Below are 26723 nucleotides of genomic sequence, written 5' to 3'. Positions count from 1 at the left end.
TGAGGGAGGCGCGGGCGCTGCGGCTGCGAACCCCAAACTTGTGCCCCGCGCGGCGGGCGCGTCCGGCGCAGCCCTCGCCCCCGCGGGCGGGCGGGCCGCTGCTGCGGTTCCAGGCGGCGGCTTCGTGACTAATGACCTTGCGCAGAGTAGTTAAGAGAAAAAAAGAGAGAGAAACAGCTTTCCGGGGCGAGAAGACACCGACTCTCCGGGCATCGCTGAGGATGGCTCGGGCTGCTCTGGGGCGCGCGGGGGGCGCCCGGGCGCGGACCGCTCCGTAAGGCGAGGGGTCCCCGCTGCCCGGCGGTGCCCGGAGCGACCTCGCGGGCGTTTGGCATCCTCTCTCCTCCGCGGACCGGCTCCCCCGCCGCCGCCAGCGCGGAGTCGGAGTTGAGACTGGCTTGTTGCTGACCCCGGCGCCCGGTTCGGGAAGCCACCCCGGGGTTGCCCGGGGCTGCCGGAGCAGAGAAGCCGGGTCTGCGCGGAGCGAGGGACTGGAACGCGAATCGGACTCAACTCCGAGGAGGAGCAGCGAGGACGAGCAGCGGGTTTGGCAGGCGGGGAAGGCTGCAGGCTCCGCTGCCCGCCGCTTCCCGGCTCCACCGCCCGCCCGATCGCCTGCCGGAGCGGAGCGGCGCCGGCCCATCCGACCGACCGACCGACCGGGGAGCCCGGGCTCCGCCGCCCGCCCGCCGCGGGCATGGCTCCGGGGGAGGGGGCGCCGGGCCCGCGGCGCGCAGTGTCCCGTGAACTGTGAGTACTGCGAGCGGGGCGATTAGCACCCATTGCGTGAAGGATGGAACAATAACTTTCGGAAAAGAAGCTGCAGGAAGAAAAATAAAAAGAAAAGAAGAAGAAGCAGAAGAAGAAGGATCTGTGGCTGGTTTCCCCCTCTGGCCGACTCTGAACACGCCGCGCTCGCCCCCTCCCTTCTCTCCCACTCGCTCGCTTCTTGCTTTCCCGGCTGAGCGGAGGGGAGAGAGGGCCTGGGGGGAGTAGGGCCGGCGCCCGGCCCCCCTCAGGAGGGGGGCGCCCATCAGAAGGCGCAGTAGCAGCAGCAGCAGGAGAAGATGCTGAGGATGCGGACCACGGGGTGGGCGCGCGGCGGCGGCGGCGGCGGCGGGTGCCCGGGCTGCTGCCTCCTCCTCCTCCTCCCCCTCCTCCTCCTGCTCCTCCTGCCGCTGTCGCTCAGCCCGGCGGCCGCCAAGCAGCTCCTCCGGTACCGGCTGGCCGAGGAGGGCCCCGCCGACGTCCGCATCGGCAACGTGGCCTCGGACCTGGGCATCGTGACGGGCTCGGGCGAGGTGACGTTCAGCCTGGAGTCGGGCTCCGAGTACCTCAAGATCGACAACCTGACGGGCGAGCTGAGCACGAGCGAGCGGCGCCTGGACCGCGAGAAGCTGCCCCAGTGTCAGATGATCTTCGACGAGAACGAGTGCTTCCTGGACTTCGAGGTGTCGGTGATCGGGCCGTCGCAGAGCTGGGTGGACCTGTTCGAGGGCCGCGTGGTGGTGCTGGACATCAACGACAACACGCCCACCTTCCCGTCGCCCGTGCTCACGCTCACGGTGGAGGAGAACCGGCCGGTGGGCACGCTGTACCTGCTGCCCACCGCCACCGACCGCGACTTCGGCCGCAACGGCATCGAGCGCTACGAGCTGCTGCAGGAGCCGGGCGGCGGCGGCGGCGGAGAGGGTCGGCTGCGCGCCGGGGCTGCCGACAGCGCCCCCTACCCCGGGGGCGGCGGGAACGGCGCGATCGGAGGCTCCAAGCGGCGCCTGGATGCCCCGGAGGGAGGAGGCGGCGGCGGCGGTGGAGGCGGCGGAGGGAGCGGCTCCGGCGGCCGCAGCAGCGTGTTCGAGCTGCAGGTGGCCGACACCCCGGACGGCGACAAGCAGCCGCAGCTGATCGTCAAGGGGCCGCTGGACCGCGAGCAGCGCGACTCGTACGAGCTGACCCTGCGGGTGCGCGACGGCGGCGACCCGCCCCGCTCCTCGCAGGCCATCCTGCGGGTGCTCATCACCGACGTCAACGACAACAGCCCCCGCTTCGAGAGGAGCGTGTACGAGGCCGACCTGGCGGAGAACAGCGCCCCGGGCACCCCGATCCTGCAGCTGCGCGCCGCCGACCTGGACGTGGGGGTCAACGGGCAGATCGAGTACGTGTTCGGCGCGGCCACCGAGTCCGTGCGGCGGCTGCTGCGCCTGGACGAGGCGTCGGGCTGGCTCAGCGTCCTGCACCGCATCGACCGCGAGGAGGTGGGCCAGCTGCGCTTCAGCATCACGGCCCGCGACCGCGGCCAGCCGCCCAAGAGCGACAAGGCCACCGTGGTCCTCGTCATCCGCGACGAGAACGACAACGTGCCGTCCATTGAGATCCGTAAGATCGGCCGCATCCCGCTCAAGGACGGGGTCGCCCACGTGGCGGAGGACGTGCTGGTGGACACCCCCATCGCCCTGGTGCAGGTGTCCGACCGAGACCAAGGGGAGAACGGCGTGGTCACCTGCACCGTGGTCGGGGACGTGCCCTTCCAGCTCAAGCCGGCCAGCGACACGGAGGGCGAGCAGAACAACAAGAAGAAGTACTTCCTGCACACCTCGGCCCCGCTGGACTACGAGGCCACCCGCGAGTTCCACGTGGTCATCGTGGCCGTGGACTCGGGCAGCCCCAGCCTGTCCAGCAACAACTCGCTGGTCGTCAAGGTCGGGGACACCAACGACAACCCGCCCGTGTTCGACCGGTCGGTGGTGGAGGTGTACTTCCCCGAGAACAACATCCCCGGCGAGAGGGTGGCCACCGTGCTGGCCACCGACGCCGACAGCGGCAAGAACGCCGAGATCGCCTACTCGCTGGACCCCTCGGTGGCGGGCATCTTCGCCATCGACCCGGACTCCGGCGACATCCTGGTCCACGCGGTGCTGGACCGCGAGCAGACGGACAGGTACGAGTTCAAAGTGAGCGCCAGGGACAAGGGCGCGCCCCCGCTGCAGGGCAGCGCCACGGTGATCGTGCAGGTGGCCGACCGCAACGACAACGACCCCAAGTTCATGCAGGATGTCTTCACCTTCTACGTGAAGGAGAACCTGCAGCCCAACAGCCCCGTGGGCATGGTCACGGTGATGGACGCCGACAAGGGGCGCAACGCCGAGATGAGCCTCTACGTCGAGGAGGAGAGCGGCCACATCTTCTCCATCGAGAACGACACGGGCACCATCTACTCCACCGTGTCCTTCGACCGCGAGCACCAGACCACGTACACGTTCAGGGTCAAGGCCGTGGACGGGGGGGACCCCCCCAGGTCCGCCACGGCCACCGTGTCTCTCTTTGTCATGGACGAGAACGACAACGCCCCCACCGTGACCCTCCCCAGAAACCTGTCCTACACTTTGCTGCCTCCCTCGAGCAATGTCAGGACGGTGGTAGCCACGGTGTTGGCGACGGACAGTGACGATGGCATCAATGCAGACCTGAACTACAGCATTGTGGGAGGGAATCCCTTCAAGCTCTTTGAGATTGATCCCACCAGCGGCGTGGTCTCCCTAGTGGGGAAGCTCACCCAGAAGCACTATGGCTTGCACAGGTTGGTGGTGCAGGTGAATGACAGCGGGCAGCCTTCCCAATCCACCACGGCCCTGGTGCACGTGTTTGTCAATGAAAGTGTCTCCAACGCCACCGTGATTGACTCCCAGATAGCCAGGAGCTTGCACACCCCACTCACCCAGGACATAGCCGGCGACCCAAGCTACGAGATTAGCAAGCAGAGGCTCAGTATTGTCATCGGGGTGGTTGCTGGCATTATGACAGTGATCCTGATCATCTTAATTGTCGTGATGGCAAGATATTGCCGGTCCAAAAACAAGAATGGCTATGAGGCTGGCAAGAAAGATCACGAGGACTTTTTTACCCCCCAGCAGCACGACAAGTCTAAAAAGCCCAAAAAGGACAAGAAAAACAAAAAATCCAAGCAGCCTCTCTACAGCAGCATTGTCACTGTAGAAGCTTCCAAACCAAATGGACAGAGGTACGACAGTATCAACGAGAAGCTGTCAGACAGCCCCAGCATGGGCCGGTACCGATCGGTCAATGGAGGGCCTGGCAGTCCTGACCTGGCCAGGCATTACAAATCCAGCTCCCCGTTGCCTACTGTCCAGCTTCATCCTCAGTCCCCCACCGCAGGGAAAAAACACCAGGCCGTCCAAGATCTGCCACCAGCCAACACATTTGTGGGAGCAGGAGACAACATTTCCATTGGATCAGATCACTGCTCTGAATACAGCTGTCAAACCAATAACAAGTACAGCAAACAGGTAAGATGCATCTCAGATACAGTTAACTATCCCAGAGAAGGCTAATCATTCGGAGACAGGGCATCTTCTGCAGAGTGTGGTCTTTTTCTTTGAAGCTGTCACTTAACATTTTAATAAAGTAGGAATGTAATGTGAATTCATACATCATTAACTTGGTTAGAGGCCACCTATGCAAGGTAAACCACTGTAGTTTGCAAGCTACTAGAGAAAATATTCCAAGCAGGGAGTATTTTGTACTTCTCTTAGTCCTTGGCAGCCCCAATGCATCCTACATTGGGTGTTGCCAGAATAAATCTTGCATATATTATTTGGATGGTTATCTGTAACCCAAAACCTTTTTGTGTGTGTGTGTGGCTACTAAGTGGAAAATTGCATCCAGAGATATTTTCTAAAGTTACTATTGGTGTCTATGCAACTTGGACACACTCTGTAAAAGTGTTAACTGCCTTGCCCATTATGCAAATTTTTTTACAGATAAGATGCTGAGTCATGCAAATGTTGTGCCAAGTCTGAGATTCAGAAGTATTGACAAAAAAAACACGCTGGTTTAAAAATATTTAGTGATGTGCAAATGTCACGCAAAACCACATTTTTTTATACTTTGACATCTATCACAGGGAAGGCTGAAGTGAGGTTATGCAGTCAGCATTTGCATTCTTCATGTTTGACATTAAAAGTTTATAAGCACAAGTACATTTTATGAACCACTTGTTTAAGCCAAGCAATAAAAGTGTTCATGTTTGGTGCACTCTGTGTGCAAGCATGTTTTGGTATGCATTGTGCTACACCGAGACTATAAAGTTTATGAGGAATACTTGGTACAGTGAAACGTAGAAACAGTAAAAGTAGTGCATGTTGAGGTTAACTTATAAATCACAAAGTTTACTTTTGAAGTTTTGCTTGTGTGATATGTGCAATACAAAGTTTACTTATTCTACCCACCAAAGTTTGGCACACAGCAAATAAAACCTCTTGGAAACTGCTGTGTCTAATACTGTAAACTGTACATAGAGAACAGTAACATTAGTTGCTGTTGTTATCTACTGTGAGTAGATAATAAATCAGCTAACAAATCACATATTTCTTAACTTCAGGATGCACCTCAAGAAACATATATGACTGGCAGAGACAATCAAGTAATAGTTTTTCTATTAGATATGCTTTGCATGTGGAATGTGTGACCTGAGGAAAATTAAGGCAAAGGAAAAAGTTATTTTATAGCCTCATAAAATGTAGCTATTTAGATAAGGAGGATCAGAGTTGATATTCTGTGATATCCAAAAATAAAAGCAATCTAAGAAAACACAAGTTTGATCTACAGGTAGGCTTTTGAAAATAGGTCTTTAAAATAGGTCTTTTGATGCATATGAGCCTGAGTTATTTACTTCTTTTAAATTGAAATTTGATAAGAAGAAAGTTTATATCTGTTGTGTCCTTGCTTTTATGGAGTTAGAAGCAGATTTTTGTTTTGTTTTTGGTGCATTTATTTATTTATTTATTTATTTTAACAAGGACAATAACAGTTAAAATAATAATACTTTTGTAAAGTTGCTTACAGTATAAACACAAATAGAGATCTGTAGAAGTTTCCCTAGGAAATGGTACTTTGTCATGCAAAAGCCTGTGAAGAGATCTTAGTGCAGAGTATTTACTATTCAGCTGTCATCCTAATAGGTCTTTTTGTCTTGTGGCTGAATGGCATTTGCATTCTAAATGGTGGACTCTTAAACTTTTGAGTTGACATATTCCTGGCAGATTTATAGATTTTTTTTTTTTAAAATGTAACCACCTCATACATTCTGTGCTGTCACTTAAGCTTTGTTTGGCTCATCAAATGGGGTTAACTCTATATTCTTGAATATTTAAAACAGCCAATATCAAGACTGTTGTGGCATCCTGTTTAAAAGGCAAAGTGATATGCTTATAAATAAACTAATGTATGGTGTTAGTCTCCTAGCTGAGCAAAAAAAACTCCCATACCTTACAAAACCATTGGAATAAACCATGCAGTTTGCAGAGAGTGACTTTGGAAAACTTGTGTGCATTAGGTATTCAACAGATGTATAAAGTTTTAACTACAATAAATAGCTGACCTAAAATGAAGTAAAGGAGAATGGAATACATTCCCCTTAATGTAATTAGTAATAGTAATTGATACACTTCATCTCCATATTGCTGTCAGGGGACAGGGATCCATTTACAAAGTTGCATTCTGCTTAGACCTCTGACATAATCAACAGGATCTTTTTTTGTTGTTCTGATTTTTGTTTGTATCTTTTTATTTTAAAAGGGGTATTATCTTGAGTTTTCACACAGTGCCCAAAGGTATTTCCTTTGATTAAACTTGACATAGAATAAAATTTTTAAAATGACACAGGGTTTTCTTATTTCCCCCTTGCATGTTGAATCTAGAGGCTTCCAGTCTTTTCATTCCTTATGGCAACTATATTAAAGATCTGAGATTTCATCTGACATAAAGCCTTCCTTTTATTTATAATTTTTCTAAATTGCTTTATCATAGTTCTAAATTGCTTTATCATAGTTCTTTACTTGATATTGTAAAAGTGATGTCTGTGACAGTGTTCATATCTTCAGGAGAATTGCACAAACCTTCTTATTGATCATATCAGAATGAATTAAACAGTTTAATAGGAATAACAGATTGTAAATAATGCCCCCTCTGTCCATTTTTGGTATGTTTTCACAACTCCAGAGACATTCAAAGGAAGCTTCTATAGTTCCTCTTGGTCAGAAGCTAGGGAGATTTGTGTTGCGGAGTTACTGGAATTATTTCAAAAATTCAGTCATTAGGAAAACTGATGATGTAACTAACCTCAGGTTTTCCAAGGTTAGACCTTTGCAGTTGAAGCCCTTGGTCTATACTTTGTCTAGTTGAGTAAAATGTGGACCATTGACCACGTTATTGATATTAAGTGTCCACCTTTTCATTTCATTCTTCCTTTGCTTGATAAACTTGGTCTTGGCGGTATTAAAGTTTCATGACCTGGAAATACAGCTGTGTTTTTAATTTGCAAAATAAAGGCAGACACATTTCATTCTTAAATCTCCAGTGTTTCACTGTATTAAGTAGCTTTTTCAGCTTTCTTTAGAAATTAACATAATTCCAAAATATTAGTAGACAGATATAAAAGCATCTTTATCACTTTGCTTATTATGCGTAAGTCCTGCTGAGCTCATCCTGGTCATGCTGTTACTTAGATAATGCCCTGGCAAGTAAAAAGTTTATGGTATCTAGTAAGTAGCAAGTTAGGTGCTTAATTTTTTGGCAAGAGTATAGAGGATACAGCTTCAGTAAACATTAATTTAAAAATCCATTGTAGCTGATTCTGAAATACTCAAAAAGAAAAATTTATATGAACTCCAATGACACTTTTCCTTGCTCAAGGAACTGCTGAATGTAGTCTGAAGAATGTTCTCTTTACTTGATCAAATTGTGCTCACGATTCACCCCACATTTAGGAAAACATATGGCAGAAATTGTATATATTTTTTAATTACTTTGATTTGGGGAACAAATGGATGAAGTGGCTTGTCATAATCTATGAGTGTTTAAACACGGGAAGACAAGTATCAATTTGTGTATGGATATCTTACCCTCTGCTATACTGTAAATGCATTTGCAGACTGATGCTAACCACAGCTTCCAGTTTTAATTCATAAGCATACTTTCTACATTATGGTTCTCCTATCTATAACCAAGGCAGCTACCACATACAGTGAGATTTCTGTTGCCTTTGGCTTGATGTCATAGATAGGAAGCTGGCATCTGATGGAGGCGAGGCTGTCTTTAGCCAGGAGGTATCTACTGAGGATCTCTGGGTAAAACAAGGAAAGGGTCATCACGGATTGGATCTGCAATGAACATGCACATTTTTATGGAATTCTAAGTATGCCAATTTGTACCCTATTCCAAACCTATATGAAGTCCACAAAGTTAATTGAAAGATTTTAAGTAAATCATCACCTGGGTCAATTTAGCCAAATCATCCTTTCTTGTTCTTGCTCTGTCTTTGAGTAATTACATATTTCATACATGTAAAAGTGTGCACATAGTATATATCAAAATCTCTCTTTCTGTCTCTCCACCTTCCCCCTCACAAACACATACAGATGTATTCATAGAGAACAATTATGGTGTCATGTGACTTATTGTGGTATTCATACATTGATATATGGAAAGTATTTAAAATTTAAACACACACAAAACCAAAATAAAATATGATCAACCACTTAATGTTTGTATCTAAAAACCACTAGTCATCACATTTCAAAATTTAAAAACTTCAACTAAACCTGTCCCTTCACTTTATAGAAGAGGAGACTAAAGCCGAGCATGGAAAAGCAACTTGATTTAACTTGATAATTACAAAACAATCAGGATACAATGTGGACTAGATTCTAAGTTATAGAATACAGAGTCCAGTGTTATTTTTTTTCCTATTCTCATACCACCTCTTGTGGGGAGGAAAATTGAGTTTTTGTAACTTTCTTTGTATATATTTCAATAGGGTCAGAAACCCATTGAGATTTACTTATCTATGTGTGTAACTATATATATTTAGTATGTAGCCTGACATTTAAAAAATAGACTATCATTCTGCTTTAGGCTGTAGCTTTCATTTATAAAATTGTCTGGCAAATTGTAATTCAAATTTTATAGATTTTTACGAAGACGTTAGTATTTCTTTTGCATGTATGGAAGATGGCAATTGCTGACATACACTAAAGGAACTTAGCAAGGTTTACAACATATAGACAACAAGTTAATTGACAGAATTGTTAATTTCTGCAGGACAGTAACAATAGATGTAAGTACCTAGCTAGCATTTAGTACATCCTCAATAAAATGTCTTTGTAAAGGACTTTACTGAAAGCTTTCTTCTATACATTATGTATGAAATGTTGTATGCATTCTGTTTGGGATCACCTTTGACCTTTTCCGTCTACACCGATGATTCCTTTGGCTTCTGCACGCTTTTACATTTTGCCAACTTTGCTCCTGCGCTCTATCTTAGCAGCATTTTTAATGCAAGGTGGGGCAAAAGTAGGTTTGCAATTGTGCCTTCACAAAACAGTTTATTCTTGTACTATTATTTATTAATTATTGTATTATTTTCCATGCCAACAACTGTAGACCTATCTTTGCCTCACCCTATACAATTGTGAGCTAATTTTTCCTCTAAATTTGTTTTCTGGAAAATTTTAGGTGAGTGTGACATTTGTTGTTTTTCAGTTGGATTGTGTCCTTGTTAAGCAGTTAACAAATCTAGTGTATTAAAGTCTAAGTTTACATATCAATGACTATACATGACTAAATTTATTAATTTCAAAACGACACCTAAACTGTTTTGAAAATTAAATATGATGTGTCAGAACCATTGCTTTGCCATAGCTGCCAATGCCATTAGACATTTTAGCATAATCTCTCCTCTTCCCCCCCTCCCCCAAATTGGGAGAGGGTGGTGAGGAAGATTACACAGGAAACTTAGTATAATAATATTTTAGAGATTTATGTGTAAGCTGTATATAACCAACTTCTAGACTATAGCAAGGCTCCCCATCCACTCATTCACTATGAGTGTATAGAAATAGTAAGATCCGGTTATATATGTCTTGAGTTAGCTTTGCTTTTCTTATTTATTTTAAAAGCCCTTAGAATCTTTTCTAAAGCAGGAACTCTGTTTCAGAACATTACACAGTGCTCTATTTAGCATTAGTGTTGTGGGAGAAATCACATTTGAAGAAGAATTGAGCTGAAACCACTAAAACAAATCTTAATTATCACTTCTGGTGAATTAATGTTTTCAAGGCGGAATAAAGCTTTATTTTCAAGGAATTTAGTGATGTTGGCATTGAACTCTAATGCTGTGTATAAACAAACAAAAAAACCTGTTAAAGTTTCCAAGGAGGGTTCATCTGGCAAGTTAACTTTTTCCCCCCTAAGCATATTTATGATGTACAGAAACGTACTTTGCGAATAAAAATTCTCTGCTTTGATTCAAACCTCTACCACAGCATTCCGATTGGGCATAAGACACTGGGGGAAATGTCTTCATCGCAGCTTTTTTTTTCTTCTTTTTTTTTACCTGCATAAATCTCTGTTTTCCTTTTTTCAGATGCGTCCACCTCCATACATTACTGTGTTTGGCTGAATTCCACTCTAATATGATGCTTCTTTATGCACCATACTCTGATGACCTTGCCACTCCGAACCCTGCTGGAGCCTGCCCTTGGCCGTGGGATATCAGCCAATCACTGCTCGTTCCACTTGCTGTGCATTTGATTTTCAAGTTTATTTTTTTTAATTTAAGAAAAAATAGTATTAAAATAAACATAAAAGAAACAGTATTAATAAAGAAACGTGCTACTAATGGATGTCTCTAAATCGCCAGGAATTCCATTCTCAAAGAAGAGGTTAGCAGGACTTAATTATGAAGTCTTTTAAGAAATCCAGCTGCATATTTCAACCATAATTTTAAGACTCCGGCGTTGTGCGAACCAGGGGAAATGAAGTCTATTAAGCCTTTGTCTATAATACATTAAATACCGACTTTCAATAAAATCCTAAATTGATCCATATTTTTCAAGTGTTATATGATCACTGCCTTTTCCAGGCAAGTGAGATAATTCTGTTAGAGCCAAAGATAGGGTTTCTCTCATTCTGTGTGTGCATTTCTGAATACGACTGTGTGTGTGTGTGTGTGTGTGTGTGTGTGTGTGTGTGCACGTGTGAGCTCCTACACATGTATTCCAGGGCCTCCAGCAATATTTATGCAAAGTATTGGCTATATGTCAAATTTCAGAGCTTAGTTTTGTATTTACCACAGGCACCGCCAATGAATTGCTTTTCCTTAATCCTGAAATACTAGCCAGAGCATCTATAGACTGTTCAAGGTGGTTTTTGGTTAAAGTCCTTAAGAAAATTTAGGACCTTTCCGTTGGGTTTGTTGAGGTCCCTGTGGTCACATTCAGAAGGAATATGCATGGCTTCCTGCTTTTGTGAACTGCATTTGTCTGAAAGCTGTTTCTACTTGATGTCAGATAACATAAATTCCAGCAGCTTCTGAGAGTTCAGCATGTTATATTACCCACTGTTGAGAGAGCAAGTGGCCGGATTTTAGTTGTATAAGTGACTTTCTAGGGAAGTCAGGAGTCCTCTGGCTGGTCTCTGTATGTGTGTATATTTATGTCTCTGTTACGTTATACATGTTTATGTGCCATAAAGTAAGTGTTTCATATTGTATGTTTGACAGTTTTATAATACACCTACCACATCATCTGCCCTTTTAAAATTTCCCCTAAGTTTTAAAATATTGATTAAGAATGCCAGATAGCCCAGCCCGTGTGGCTCAGTGGTTGAACTAGGAGGTCAGTAGTTTGACTCCCAGTTAAGGGACACGCCCAGGATTCTCAGTGTGGGCATGTAGAAGGCAACCTGTCAATGATTCTCTCTCATCATTGATGTTTCTATCTTTCCCTCTCCCTTCTTCGCTGAAATCAATTAAAAAATATTTTTTAAAAAGAAGGAAAAAAAAGAATGCCAGGTTTTTGAGATTTTTTTTTTTTTTTTTTTTTTTTTTTTTTTTGTCAATTATCGTCAATACCAAAGACCTTTAAGCAAAATAAATAAATACTGGAAAAATAATAAAATGTGGATGCTAGGAAATGCACTCTAACCCATATAACTCTCTAATGTACAATATATGCTTCAGGATTTTTACTCTTATTAACTGTTGATTTAAATTTTTTAAAAAGGAAAATTTCAGTAGTGTCATCGAGGCAATAATACAGATCCTGAATAAAACCCAATTATCTTCAACTCCTAATTTTGAACAAAAGGACAAGTGTAAGAAGCTGGTGACAAGAATCCTTACCACTCTCTGCTTCTTAGAAATGTCACATTCCCTCATCCCAAGTAGTAAACTTCCTCAGGTGTTTTTTAACTTTGAATCCTGTAACAAATCACATTAATTCAAAAACAAATGATAGACAACAAAGCCCAGGATTTGAGCATAATCTTATGTGCAACTGCAGGGAGGCAATATTTAGAAATGCTGTCACAAAGAACATTCTAAGGCAGCAGTTTGCAAACACTCCGATAACATACTAACGGGGCATGAGTCAAATTGTATCACCATCTGAATGACGTGAAATAAAGCAGAAAAATTCCAAGTATGTCACTCATAAGAGCACATATTGTCTTGTGCAATCCATGTTTCAGTTGTGTTGTGTGCATGTGTGTTTTCCTGTTCTTGGTTGCTATGCAAAAAAAAAAAAAAAAAAAAAAAAGAAAAAGAAAAAGAAAAGTCTTGTAATAGTTGCAAGGGTTGAGGACTACCACTTTAGATTGTTTGGGATTTGGGATAGGACATGGTGGTGATTTACCATTACATTAGAAAAACATCATAAATCAAAACAAATTACTAACATTCCTAAGGATTTCAGTCTACTATTAAGCTAAATTAAAATGATCAACAGCATACAGTTACGGTAGCATTTATCAACAGCAAAAAGGTTTTGAGAAGTCTGTTATCAATCATTCCTGTTTTTTGTTCTTTAAATCTTTGAATATGTCAACTTATCACCATTGGTCCTGCCTCTGCACAGACTTAGCTACCCCCTACCCCCTTGTCTCTTGGCTGGCCTTTCTGGGAATGCTGGAATTTATTATAGGGAAGTGCCTGTGGTCAGATGGAGATAGACTCAGAACACACCACCCCATCACCCTACAGATTTTAGCATTTGGGCATTTTATTTTAAACAACAGGACATGAATTCATTAAGAGGAAGATAAGAACGTTACAGACTGGCTTAGATAACATCTATTTCTTTTAGCAAAGCTGACATCCTCTCCTCACTCATATTTAGTATGCAAAGAATATCAACAGTCTTTGTCCTTACGGAATTAATATCATATCATATAAAGAAGTTTATGGAGCAGAAAAATGACAGATCATATTTACATCTTGCTTTTTTTAATATATGTTATTGATTTTTAATAGAGAGGAAGGGAGAGGGATAGAGAGTTAGAAAGATCCATGGGAGAGAAACATTGATCAGCTGCCTCCTGCACACCCCCTACTGGGGATGTGCCTGCAATCAAGATACATGCCCTTGATCGGAATTGAACCCAGGACCCTTCAGTCCCCAGGCTGACGCTCTATCCACTGAGCCAAACTGGTTTTGGCAATGCTTCTTAAGTTTGAGAGAATTTAATGAATGTTTGTGAGGAAAAGAATCCTATTTTTTTTTTTTTTCTGAGGTGAGGAAACTGAGTTAATGAACAGTTTTTCATAACTTTGGTAGAATTGCTTAAGAACTATATAACGTCTATGAAAAAATATTCAGTCAGAACTTGAGTTCTGAAAACATTTGGAGGAAGTGAAATTTTGTGCTTTTGAAGACTGTATTTTCAGAATTATCTGGGTAAAATCTCAAAAGACTTGTTTAGACAAGCTCCAGTTTTTCAGACATCCTTCCATCACAAATAGCTTTTCACACTGCCTAAAAAGAAAGTGCTGTGGGTGTCACTTGAGATCTAATTAATCTGATTTATAAACAACAATCTCATCTGTGATTAAAAAACCTCTGAAGAATTAAAGGTAATTCACTTTAACCTAACTTCATTTCTAAAGCTCTCTAAAAAAGGACCCGAGTCCTTAGGAAGTAATTCCACAATTTAAAATCTCTCTCCTGGAATAATCTTTTATCCATAGCTTTGCAAAAACGCTTTTAAAAAAATATGTATGATTGTTTTTAGCCCATCGCTTCACAGAGAATGGATTGATTGGTTGTGTCTTTAAGATCCACTGCAAGGTTTAGAATGTAATTAAAACAATGACTAGAATAAGATCTTTGCCTTCATAGATAGGACAGTGCAAAAAATAATACATGTAAAGCAAGGGACACATGAAACTTAGAGGGACCGCCCCTACCTAGTCTGTCTTGTTCACCTTGGTATGTCCCAGGGCCTACTGGAGTGCCCAGCAGATGGGAGACGCTCATGATTGTTTGCTGAGCAAATGAAAGAGAATGGGCTTTGGGGCTAGGTAGCCTGCAGCTCCATCTACATTGGATCACTGGGCCACGGTGTGGCCACTTGCCTGTCAGACGCCAGGAGCCCACTAACTGCTGTTTTCTTTCCCTGCTGGGTGGATGTCTTTGTGATAAAAGGTGGCCTGCTGTGTTGGCTAGAATCCCTGCCTTCTCTGTGTGGGGTATGACTCTTACTTCAACAGCAAATGAACAATTCTCTGATTATCTCTCCTTCCTTCGTGATGGTGTTCTAAACACCAGAACCTTAAAAGAAAGATAAAACTGGTAAACTAAAGCAAATATTTAAGGGTAGTAAGGAGCCACTGGCCATGCAATCCACTTCTCGGGGTATGAAGAGGAAGCATGCAAACATGGGTTTTCATTGTTGTAGAGGTCCTTACCTGTGGAAAACATACCAGGTTAGGCACAAGTAGGTTTACAATTATTTGTATGGGGAAAAAATGCACTAACTAACACATAATCATACAAGAATAAACTCTGTGGTTTGCAAATTTGCAACTGTAAGCCCGCTTTTGCTGGCCCACTTTTGCTGGCCCACCCTGTGTATGTGCCTGAATGCAAGCATGAGTCTCTCTAGTCTTTAATGTGAATATTCCTGCAGGCATTTCCTTATTCAGTGTGCCAACCCATGCTCGCTGAGGAAGGGTAAGGTCCCATTTCATTCGGACTGCTCATGGTGAGCAGTCACTTTTATTTTATTTTATTTTATTTTATTATTTTTAATGTATCTTACTGATTTTTTACAGAGAGGAAGGGAAAAGGATAGAGTTAGAAACTTTGATGAGAGAGAAACATTGATCAGCTGCCTCCTGCACACTCCCCACTGGGGATGTGCCTCAACCAAGGTACATGCCCTTGACCAGAATTGAACCTGGGACCTTTCAGTCTGCAGGCCGATGCTCTCCACATGTGTCAAACACAAGGCCCGTGGGCCAAATCCGTCTCACCAGGCCTTGCAATGTGATCCGCACTGTCATCACTGCACTCCACTGCGTTTCCATCACAATGACAGTTTATGACTGTTCAGTAAACCATTTGGCCCGCGATTTAGGCTGGATTTTAGATTTTGGCCCCTTCTCTGATTGAGTTCGACACCCCTACGTGAGCAAAACCCTTTAGGGCTGAACAGTCACTTTTAAAGTTGAAGTGTGTAGCTGGCTTCACTAAGGACCCAGGATCTGCAGGAGGGAATGTGCCCTCCCTGGGACTGGTCTGCAGTGAGGTAGAAGCTAACAAATGCTTCCCAGCTCAAAAGTTCCCCTTTGTTGCCCCGCACGCTGAAGAGCACCTCTTTTGAATTGCAAAAGACCCCTGAAAACTCCTGTGGGTCTCAGGCACACCCTGGTGTGAACTGCAGGAAGCAGATAAGGGGCCAGTGCCTCCCAAAGGTCGTAGCTCTTAATGGTGACCCTCAGCAGGGCCTTGAGGATGGAGTGGGGCCTTCTGGAATGCAGGAAACAACTCCTCCAAAGTTGAGGTGAGATTCTATCAGGAGATTCAGGCCTGACAGGCAAATGCTGTGGCCTGGAATTTTGGCCGGACCCCGGATCCTGGTGAGCCTAAGGCTGCCACTAAATGTCATGGTTTAATAAGATTGCAAGATCAGTGTCAAAAGTGGGAAACGCCACTTCCTCCCATTTCAACCAGGTATTTTGTTCTGTTTGTTTGTTTGCTTTCAGTTTAGTATATCAGGCCCAACTGCTCTATCTCCATTCATCTTCTCACCCCTGGACTTTGGGAGAAAGGGAAAAAATAAAAAATACAAAAAGAAGGAAAAAATACAACCACTGCTTGCCAATACACTCACTTCTCCCTGTTATTATTATTAGGCTACCATCATCAAAATAGTTCTCACATTATTGTCAAGTCCTTGTATATTATCCTAACTTGATTCGATTCTCAGAAATTGAGTTCTAGAAGGTCTGTTCGATAGGCCGGAAACCGGAATTGTCAGCACTCCCCTTTCCCAATCCCAGGTGCAGAGGGTGGGTCAGGCTATAAAAACTCCCCAGGTAGAGCTCCCAAAATTCTAGCTTCTGCTTATTGGTCCCCCCCTCCAAAGCCCCTGGCAAAATGGAAAACGGAAGCTGGATAAGACAACCTGAAAACCTGCCTTCTTGCCTGGCTCTGTCACTGACTGGCCGGTGTGACCTTGGGTAGTAAGCCTGTTCAGGTGCTGACATCCCCGAACTCGTTTTCTGTCATTTTACATAACTCCTGCTCTGATTACATGACAGGGTTTATGGGGGGTCACGTGAAACAGCTGGGACTTTGCAAAGCATCCTGCAACGTAAGGTAACATTTTTCTGGTTTTCCATGAATTTCTCTAAACCCTTCTGAAGGTGCATTTACTCTTTTGGAGTATTTTTACCACATAATTATATACATATGTGTGTGTGTGTGTGTGTGTGTGTGTGTGTGTGTGTGTGTGTATATATATATATATATATATATATATATAATGATTTTTTTTTTTTTACAGAGAGGAAGGGAGAGGGATAGAGAGAGTTAGAAACATCAATGAGAGAGAAACATCGATCTTCTGCCTCCTGCACGCACCCCAATGAGGATGTGCCCGCAACCAAAGTACATGTCCTTGACCAGAATCGAACCTGGGACCCTTGAGTCCGCAGGCTGACGCTCTATCCACTGAGCCAAACTGGTTTTTTATTTTATTGTATTTGTTGTAACCTGGTCCCTGGCCAAGGTCAAGGTGCAAGGTGTGCCTCTACAGAGGCCCAGAGGCAGTGGATCTTGTCAGGCATTCTCCAGTGCAGGCAGACACCTCGGTGATGGAGAAAGACAAGTAGCTTATTGCTGTGAAGCAAATGGTTTAGGAAAGGTTGAAAACAGTTTGGTATTATTCATTTTGACACTTTTTAAAATATCCCATCACTTTTTAACAGTTGTCTTATTTTTTTTTCTTCCATGCAATACTTCTTGTAAATTTTTCCTTCACTCCTCAGACCCAACCTCTAACACTAACAGGCATTATTCATTGAGATTTTATTTTTTTTCTTTACCAGTCACTCTGCCACGGGGTCTACTACATAATATCACTTCCTCCTAACATCCCTGGGAGGCAGGCACTTATTTTCTCTCTGTGACAAACAAAACAAACCTCTACTGATGCCTCGCCTTCTGCCTTCAACAGAGGCTCCACCTTCATGCAGCCTACTCCCTGCTGATGTATTTTTCTCCACATCTGGGACTTTTTAGCAGAAGAGTGCTGATCAATTTTAATGTACATGTTTACATAGTTAAGTCTTTGTATGCATTTTGTTCTAGTCTACAGCACCTTCTGTGCTCCCTACAGGCTTAGAAGAGAGAGTCTTGACTAGTCTGCTAAGACTGCCATAGCAAAATACAATACCATTGATTGAATGGCCTGAACAACGGAACTTTGGTTTTCACACTTCTGTAGGCTGGAAGTCCCAGGGTGAGGTACCAGGAAGTTGGAAGAGGGAGAACTCAGGAGTCCCTTTCTTTTCTTCAAAGGACATGACTTCTATCAGATTTGGGCTCTGCCCTTTTGAGGACATAAAACCATGATAACCCTCCTCAAGGCCCTAACTCTAAATATGGTTACTTTGGAGACTGGGTTTCAACATGAATTGGAGAAAACAGTACAGTCCATTAGAATCCATTCTGGGTCCAAACAAGAACACATTGGACTGGGCGATCATTTCTTCATGAGTCTGTCATATGCAGTCTGTACATTGTAGGGAGGTTGGTCTGAAAAAGAAGGAAGAGAGAAAGAGGGGGTGTGGGGGAGGGAGGAACCTTTTCCTTTTCAGATCAGCTCCAGAAGGCAACCCTATAATGTACTATTGGAACTGATAAAACACACACACACACACACACACACACACACACACACACACACACACAAAACACAAAAACAAAAAAAACCAAAAAAAAACACCCTGGTATCATTGCTATAACTTATGGGGGGGAAATAAATGAATCCATAACAAGCATAGATGTGCATAACGTGAGCTTCATTTTTTTCGCTTAAGATATTAACTTTGTGGACTGAATGCTTTCTGCCATGTTCAGCTTTCCCAGGGATTCCTGATATTAAGGAATATCTTAGTTGTTTTAATTCTGCCAAATAGGTATATTCATAAGTGCATGTAGGTAGATATATTACTTCATGTAAAGCCAAAATTTATATAAAACAAGCATTGTCCCACAAACATAACAGGCCTTTTAAAATGGTGCTATTAATTATTAAATCTTAAATGTCTAGTAAATTTGGGGCATTGCAGTCCAAATGAAAAGCAGTCGGAATTAAGTGGGGAGGGAGTCGATGGAAACAGGAATCAGGTAAGCTGAGTAATCCCTCTTTTCAAGGGACTGTCTCGGGGTAGCTTGCCACACACAGTGGCATAATCGGTGGGACAAAGGTCCAGTGGGTCTCAGTTCTCATGGCACACCGAAACTGCCAAGCACATGATAACGGGCACATAATAACGGGTACGTAATTACGGATGCAGCTACCACAATCAGAGTGACTCTGCACACACTTTGTGTCATGATACAAATCCATAGGCACATTGAGAGTGTTTGTGTTTTTTTGTTTGTTTGTTTTGTTTTTTCCCCCCAGTGTGCCTTTTTATTTTCCTAATACGATTAAACATTCATGTGATAAACATAGCGAGTCACCTGGGACCCCCATGTGAGTCCACTGGACTATATGAAGTGACCCCTTTGTGAGGATAATACAGGGAAAAGCTTTCTGTGTCAATGTAGGGAAGAGAAACACCCTTTCTGTCCTTTTGTCAGAATCTCTAGTCAACGGAGCATAGCAGTTGAATAGACTTCTCCTCAGCAGCACCTTTTTAAGCTTCCTGAGCTCATTTTACATTTGACCCCCTGTATTAAAATGGCAAATTAATCAGCTCTTTTGTTCAGGGAAATGGCAATAATTGTGGCATAAATTTAAAGGTTTTTATTACACCTAAATCTGCTTTTCAGTGTATTTAACTGTGAACGAGGATCAATTTTAGATACAGAGATAGCATTTCTACAGGGCATTAAGAACAAAAGATGATCATGCTGTTTTTTTTTCCAAGCCAATGCACCATTAGGTCAAGAATATTAACATTTATTTTGTTACAATTTTTTCTTGCCTCTTTTTTAAAAAATATTTTAAATTGATTTTTAAAGAGAGAAAGAGAGAGAGAGAGTAACATCAATGAGAGAGGAACATCATCTCATCAATCGGCTGCCTCCTGCACACCCCATACTGGATATGGAGCCCACAACCCTGGCATGTGGCCTGACCAGGAATCAAACCGGCAACTTCTTGGTTCCTGGGTCAGCACTCAACCCCTGAGCCACACCAGCTGGGCTTCTTGCCTCTTTATTATTTGATCTGTAATAAGAAACTAGTGTGTGTGTATGTATATGTATGTATAATATTTAATATGCATGTATACCTATGCATACACAGTGTATATACATACGTAGTACAGTTAACATTTCAGAGAACAAATACTTAATGAGTGACTATTGTATGCCAATTATTAGATTATGTGCAAGGCACTGAAGAAATAGCAATACTAGAAGCAGAAAAAAAATCTCTTCCCCCATAGAAGTTCGGTTTTAGTGGTATAACACATACGTGATAGTAAGTAAACTGGTATTGCATGCTATGTTCTACCCACTGGTCAACATTTCACATGTATCAACTCACTCTATAGGTATGGCAACCCTGCGAAGCAGCGCCTATAGTGACCTTTATTCCATAGATGAGGAAAGCGATGCACAGCAGAGCTGAGGAACTTGCTCATGGTCACACAGTGTGTAAAGTGACCGGGCCAAGGTTCAAATACAGTCTGACTACAGAGGCCACACTTATATGCATATGCAAAGTAGAGGCCACACTTCTATTTAATTGGCACATGTGTTCTATGAGAACGATATTGGATTGATGGGCTTCTCCTAAAATGCTTCGGTTATATTAACTTTCCTATTTTAATACTTGTTACAGTCATTGAAAAAAAATTTTGATAGTAACATTTTAAATCTTAATGAGTGCAAATCAAAAGATGGAAAAGTAGATTTTTAGACTCCTAGACACTTTCTTCTCTCCATCTGTGCTTTGGGAACACTTCATATTTTTCCCTTTTCCTGTTATTTTATTAATAACTTCATTCAGTATCCCCACAGTCTGTTTTGTATGTTATTGAACTAATAACAGGAAAAAAACTTCATTAATTTTTTGAATTGATATTTGATTTGGGGCAGAAAATGCCTTTTCACAAAGAGCAAAATTTATCTAGAGGATTTATTAACTGTACATTTTGTTTTCTTTTTTTTAAAAATCTTTTTCTTGAGTTTTTCTTTCTGAACATTTACAATATTTGAAAGAGAGCAAAGTGAATCTCTTATAAAATATTTTCTGTAACTTATGCTTTTCTCTAAATTATGTGCTCAGTATTAAACCTTCTGTTACAATATGACCTACGTCATTTTACAGACTATTCTTTAAAAGTATGTTATCATTCTACTTTTTACTCAAACTTTATATGTATTTATGTATGAGACACATTTGCAGTTACCCTAAAATGCAGATAAGTGCCACCCAAAGCCCATCTGCAGTTGACTCTTTAGGTCCACAATGGTGTACTATGTGCTTTGTTATGATAGTGTTTTCTTAATGTGTTGATAATAGTTTTCATTATAAGGTACTTGTCCAATTATAGATGTCCCCAAATATGAATGTTTGCATTATAACTCTGAGTTTTGTTATATAATATTTCTGTATACTTGTGATCTGATTTTAGTAGTATTAGTATGATTTTTAATTTTTTTAGATATATTTTAATTAATATTTTACAGAGAGGAAGGAAGAGAGATAGAGTTAGAAACATCGATGAGAATCATCGATCAGCTGCCTTTTGCACGCCCCCTACTGGGGATGTGCCTGCAACCAAGGTACATGCCCTTGACCAGAATCGAACCTGGGACCCTTCAGTCTGCAGGCTGATGCTCTATCCACTGAGCCAGTCAGGTTTCAGCTGATTTTTAATTTTTAAACTTTAAAACTAGTGAATAAAATGTTTGCTTCTATAGTCCATTTACAAATGCATAGAGTTTTGTTTCCTTAACAAAATAGGTGTTAAAAATATTGTCAGCAGTGGAGTTATTTCTTTCTACAAATTGAAAGAAAGTATGATAAACCTGAAAGGAACCCAACTAATCCTCCCCAGGCCTCATTTGCATTCTTACAGGGCCCCACAGACCACCTACTCACTTAAAAGTTTATCTCCATTTGGAAACTACCAACGGAAAGCCAACCTGCTGGAGAAATTCAGCAGTGTTGGATATTTGCCTGCTACATATGCGCATCGCACATATGTTCTGCAATTACTAGGTCAGCAGAGTGTCAGGGAAGTAAGGGCTGGCATGGTTCGGTTTGCATTGGAAAACGTGTCTAAATTTAGTGTCTGAAAGCAAACAATTAGCTACAAATCTATAAGCTTCAATGTAGATATTGGTACGCTTTCAGGGAGGGGGAAAAAAAAAGAAAAGACAAAGAATGCAATGTGTTTTGGGTAACTACATTGTAAGACCTAGTGATATCCATGAGTTGGTCTGTATATATATTCTTATCACTCTGGCACCCCTCGTGAGTTTTTTTCTACCCACTGAGACTGGTGGGAATTGTTTCCAGTCTCCAGCAGCAAAATGACTATCTACCGTACACAGTAAGCAAGTCATAAAAACGCATTCTTCTGTGTTTCTGAGAATACACAGGTATTGTTTTGGAACTTATTTTATTGTTCTTTGATTAAAAAAGAAAGGAAAAAGAACAGTTTTTGCTAGAGCACAAGTCAGGAACTCCTAATGCCACACAAGCATTTATAATAGCATAAAGGCTTTATGTAGCCTGAGAAATGGCTTAAGGTAGACTTTAGTTTTACTGTATGTTTATGTTTTCAAATATCCTATATAATAAAACCCTAATATGCAAATTGACCAAACGGTGGAATGACTGGTCTCTATGACATACACTAACCACCAGGGGGAAGACACTATGCAGGAGCTGCCCCCTGATGGTCAGGGGGAGCACTGCTAGGCAGAAGCTGGGTTCACTGCTGGCGAGTACAATGGTGGTGGCAAGAGCCTCTCCCGCCTTCATGGAAATGCTAAGGATGTCCTACTGACAACTTAGGCTGGGGAGCGGGCCTAAGCCGCCAGTCGGACAACCCTCTAGGGCACATGTGTCAAACACAAGGCCCGAGGGCCAAATCCCTCCCGCCAGGCCTTGCAATGTGGCCCGCACCGTGCTGTCATCACTGCACTCCGCTGCGTTTCCATCACAATGACAGTTTATGACTGTTCAGTAAACCATTCGGCCCGCGATTTAGGTTGGATTTTAGATTTTGGCCCCTTCTCTGATTGAGTTCGACATCCCTACTCTAGGGGCTTCTGGACTGTAAGGGGATGCAGACCTGGCTGAGGGCCCCCCCTCCTGAGTGCACGAATTTTGTAGTTTTCTATATAATTGTTTACTAGTTATTAGATGATGTGGTCCTTATAGTGCCTTATGTCCCCACTATTTCTTGGTACAGTTAATAGGGTAGCATCTGCACAGTAGGAAGGAAGAACTGACATGGCTTGTAAAAAAAACAAACAAACTAATTTAGTATGCTAATAATCTACATGTCTATATATCTGCCTACATTTCTCTGTATCAAAAATGCTCCGCTCTACTTTTTAGGCTGCCTAGATGCCATGCAAAGAAAAGGAGAGTGATTTGCACAAAGGACATCCAGTAACATTTCTAGTCCTGAATTGCTGTGTCATGCATACGTGTGCAACTTAACTTGTGTTCAGTGTTGACCTGTGTGGTGCTTTTTTGATCTCTAGCATCAGCATCACTAAAGAGCTGCCACTTGAGCTCTGACTTTTTTTTTTTAATTGTGTTTAGTATGAAAAAGAGACATTATGCATCACATTATGCTTCATAAAAGACATTGAAATGCGGAAAAATCCTTACATCGAAAAGCATGACTGTCCCTGTAATATGCCTTCACATTAGTGGGCACACTCCTGGCTGGGAGGAAGATGCAGATTTTAAAAGATTTATTTTGGTCTTGATCTCTAATGTTGAGTAGATTACTCCATTTTTCTTGACCTTATTTTTAAAACTTGTTCAAAACTCCATGGGAAGTATAAGAAACTGTACAAATCAAACAATGAAACGTTGGATATTAATTAATATAATATCTATTACATATTTTAGTAAATAAACTATCTTGGGGAAGGAAGAAGGAGAGTAAGCAGAAATGAAGTGATGGTAAAGTTGAAGCTAAGTTTTTTCTTAGAAGAATTAATATTAAAAAAAGAACCTCATTGCAAAAAAAATAGCAATGCTATGCTGTCATTTTATTCCTAGCACTCCGCTGTGGAGGAGAATTGAGGACATTATTTTATCTCTCTGAATAAAAGCAGAAATGCCTTTCTGAAGGAGAAAAACTATGCTTCAGAACTAGAGAGGAGAGTCTCATTGTACAAAAGGGGAAAAAATGAAGGATTTTGATCAGGGGTTCAAAAAATGTTTGAGTTATTTATTTTTTATCATTTAAGCTGCCTTCCTGCTGAGCCTTTTTTATTGAATAATTGAAAAAAATTGTGTGGGGAAAGAACTTTTTCATCGAAGGCAAAAGACAGGAAAATAAAAGTATTATGGAAATGTAGATAGGAAGTTTTATCTTTCTGTGCATTCATGATTGCCTACATTTCCCACTATCCTTACAGTTGAAATGCTCCGAAAAAACAATATCCAGCCCTGAGGAAAGAGCTAGAGACTAAAACATAATATCCTGTGTTCCCTCCAACTGCCCCTCTCTATCTCTCTCTCTCAGTTTCTCCTACCCTTCCCTCCTCCCTCCCTCCCTCTCTCTCTCTCTCTCTCTCTCTCTCTCTCTCTCTCTCTCTCTCTCTCTCTCTCTCTCTCTCTCTCTCTCGTGCATATGCACCCACCAGCTCAAAGTACATTACACTTTAGAACAGTTATCACAAAAATAAATCAGTTTAGTGAGCATTGAAATTTTGGGGCCATATTGGCATTTTAAAAAATATATATTTTATTGATTTTTTTACAGGGAGGAAGAGAGAGGGATAGGGAGTTAGAAACAGAGAATCATTCATCAGCTGCCTCTTGCACAACCCCTACTAGGGATGTGCCGCAACAAAGGTACATGCCCTTGGCCAGAATCGAACCTGGGACCTTTCAGTCCGCAGGCCGATGCTCTATCCACTGAGCCAAACCTGTTTTGGCATATTGGCATTTTTGAAAGCTGTTTCAGATAGCTCCCCCTTAACCTTGGGAGATCCATCCCAAGGCCACCAGTGGATGCTTGAAGCCATGGATTGTGCTAAACCCTGTGTATACTATGTTTTTTTCTACCCATACACACATACTCATGATAAATTTGAATTTGTAATGTAAGCACAGTATGAGATTAACAACAATAAAAACATAATATGTAGAAGACTTATAACCTTATACCGTAACAACTTATGTGAATGTGGTCTCTTTCCCTCTCTCCAATAACCAGTCTGATAACCTAGATGGCCACTTTATAGTGACTTATGGAACTTATGATGTAGCTTTAATTTCTTTCTCCTGCAGCAGTCCTGCATTCACCTTGGCCTTAGGGCATGAACTTCTCTCCTCGGAGCTGATTTAGACTATTTTTTTTCACACCCCATCTTTCTTTACATTTCAACAGGTTTTTTGCTTTTTTTTTTTTTATGCATCTCTAATGAATATTTTTCTTCAGTTGTTAACATTAGAACCAGTTAATGAGCAATGCAGTTAGCCTCACTGCTTTTTAGCTGTTTTGTGACTTTTGACCCCAAACTAAACTTACATAACTGTTCACTCTGAATTCGTCACACTCGGTTTTGAACAACTTTTAGTAATTTCCTGGTGTCAAACCACCCTCAATTGGAAACTCTTACTGTCATCAGAGAGACTGGAAGAAAAGGGACCGATGCTGCAAGGTAATTTCCAAAAGAGTTATATAAATGCCTCGAATCATAGCAACATTATTGGAATGTTTACCCCTTCTCAAGGCAACATCTTAGAAAATGCAATTCATCTGAGTCATGTTACAAGTTACATTTTCTTAAAATAGTCATGCAGTAGTGTTTTTACACCTTACATTTCCTTTATGCTTAATTATCAAAAGGATGATAGCCCTGATTTCTTTGACCAACTTCTGATTATTTTCAGGTGCTTTTCATTTCCTTTCGTGTTCTACTTTTTCACTGGAGCGCCTATCATGTGTTCTGTAAACACTGGTGCTTGCTATCAACTGGCTTTCAGATAATCCTGCTTAAGTGGCTGGTTGATGACAGCTTTCAAGATGTCACCTCTTCAAGTTGCATTTCTATTTATGGAGGATTCTGGAAGAACAACAACAAAAAAAAACCCACAAAAAAAAAAAAAAAAACCCTGATAGGAGGCTTTCTAATGAAGAGATAGAATATGAAACATTATCCAGAATGCAGAGGAAATATTTGGAGACAAAGTAATCCTGGTTGACTTTTCTACCATTCTTGGTCTCTTCATCTCTTAAAGGTGCCACTTCACAATGGTATTCCTTATTTAGTGCCAATGCCAGCTGTTAGGGTTAATTACTCAATTCAATATTTCTTCTAGAGAGATGATTTTTTAAATCCTAGAATAAATTTCTATCTATAAGCCCTTCACCCCTAGGAAATAATACAGGCTAATAACCCTAACCTATAATAGATGATTAAAAAAAAAAGATTAAAAATTATAGTTCTAGCCCTAGCTTGGTTTGGCTCAGCAGATAGAGCATTGGCCTGAGGACTGAAGGGTCCTGGGTTCGATTCCGGTCAAGGGCACATGCCTGTGTTGTGAGCTCAATTCCCAGTAAAGGATGTGCAGGAGGCAGCCTATCAATGATTCTATCTTATCCTTGATGTTTCTATCTTTCTCTCCCTCTCCCTTCCTCTCTGAAATCAATAAAATATATTTAAAGAATTACAGTTCTATCATTCTGAAAAGTATTAGGGAGAAGCAGCAGGCAGAAGGACCACATTTTAAAAATGGCCGGTCCAGCCTCATAGTAATAGACTCTAAAAGGAGGTTACTTACTGTGAGAACAACCAGATTGATTTTCTGGGAATTAGCTTCATGTGTGAGGCCTGTGACATGAAGGAGGGCAGAGGGGTAGGTAATTCTGATTGGGTGTCACCGTGCAGCTCACAGTCCTTCCCTTCATAGTTTGGCATCTGTTTTCTAGTGTTTTATGCTCCAACTTTTTACTCACCTGAGGCCTTATTTTTCTG

The 26723-nt window shown here is 42.4% G+C and overlaps 1 protein-coding gene across 1 annotated transcript in view; it reads left to right on the top strand.

The window, feature by feature from the left end:
* The first annotated feature begins 1076 nt into the window (after window positions 1–1076).
* Window positions 1077–26723, top strand: part of PCDH7 (protocadherin 7) — a 428445-nt gene continuing 402798 nt past the window's right edge. Inside the window, exon 1 of the mRNA XM_036448153.2 lies at window positions 1077–4304. Coding sequence (XP_036304046.2) covers window positions 1077–4304 — 3228 coding nt within the window. The remainder of the gene's footprint in view (window positions 4305–26723) is intronic.

Source organism: Pipistrellus kuhlii, unplaced genomic scaffold, assembly GCF_014108245.1.
Source record: "Pipistrellus kuhlii isolate mPipKuh1 unplaced genomic scaffold, mPipKuh1.p scaffold_m20_p_1, whole genome shotgun sequence".
NCBI lineage: Eukaryota > Metazoa > Chordata > Mammalia > Chiroptera > Vespertilionidae > Pipistrellus > Pipistrellus kuhlii.
The sequence above is the reverse complement of the archived record's forward strand: the minus strand, read 5'-3'. Positions and strand labels throughout refer to the sequence as shown.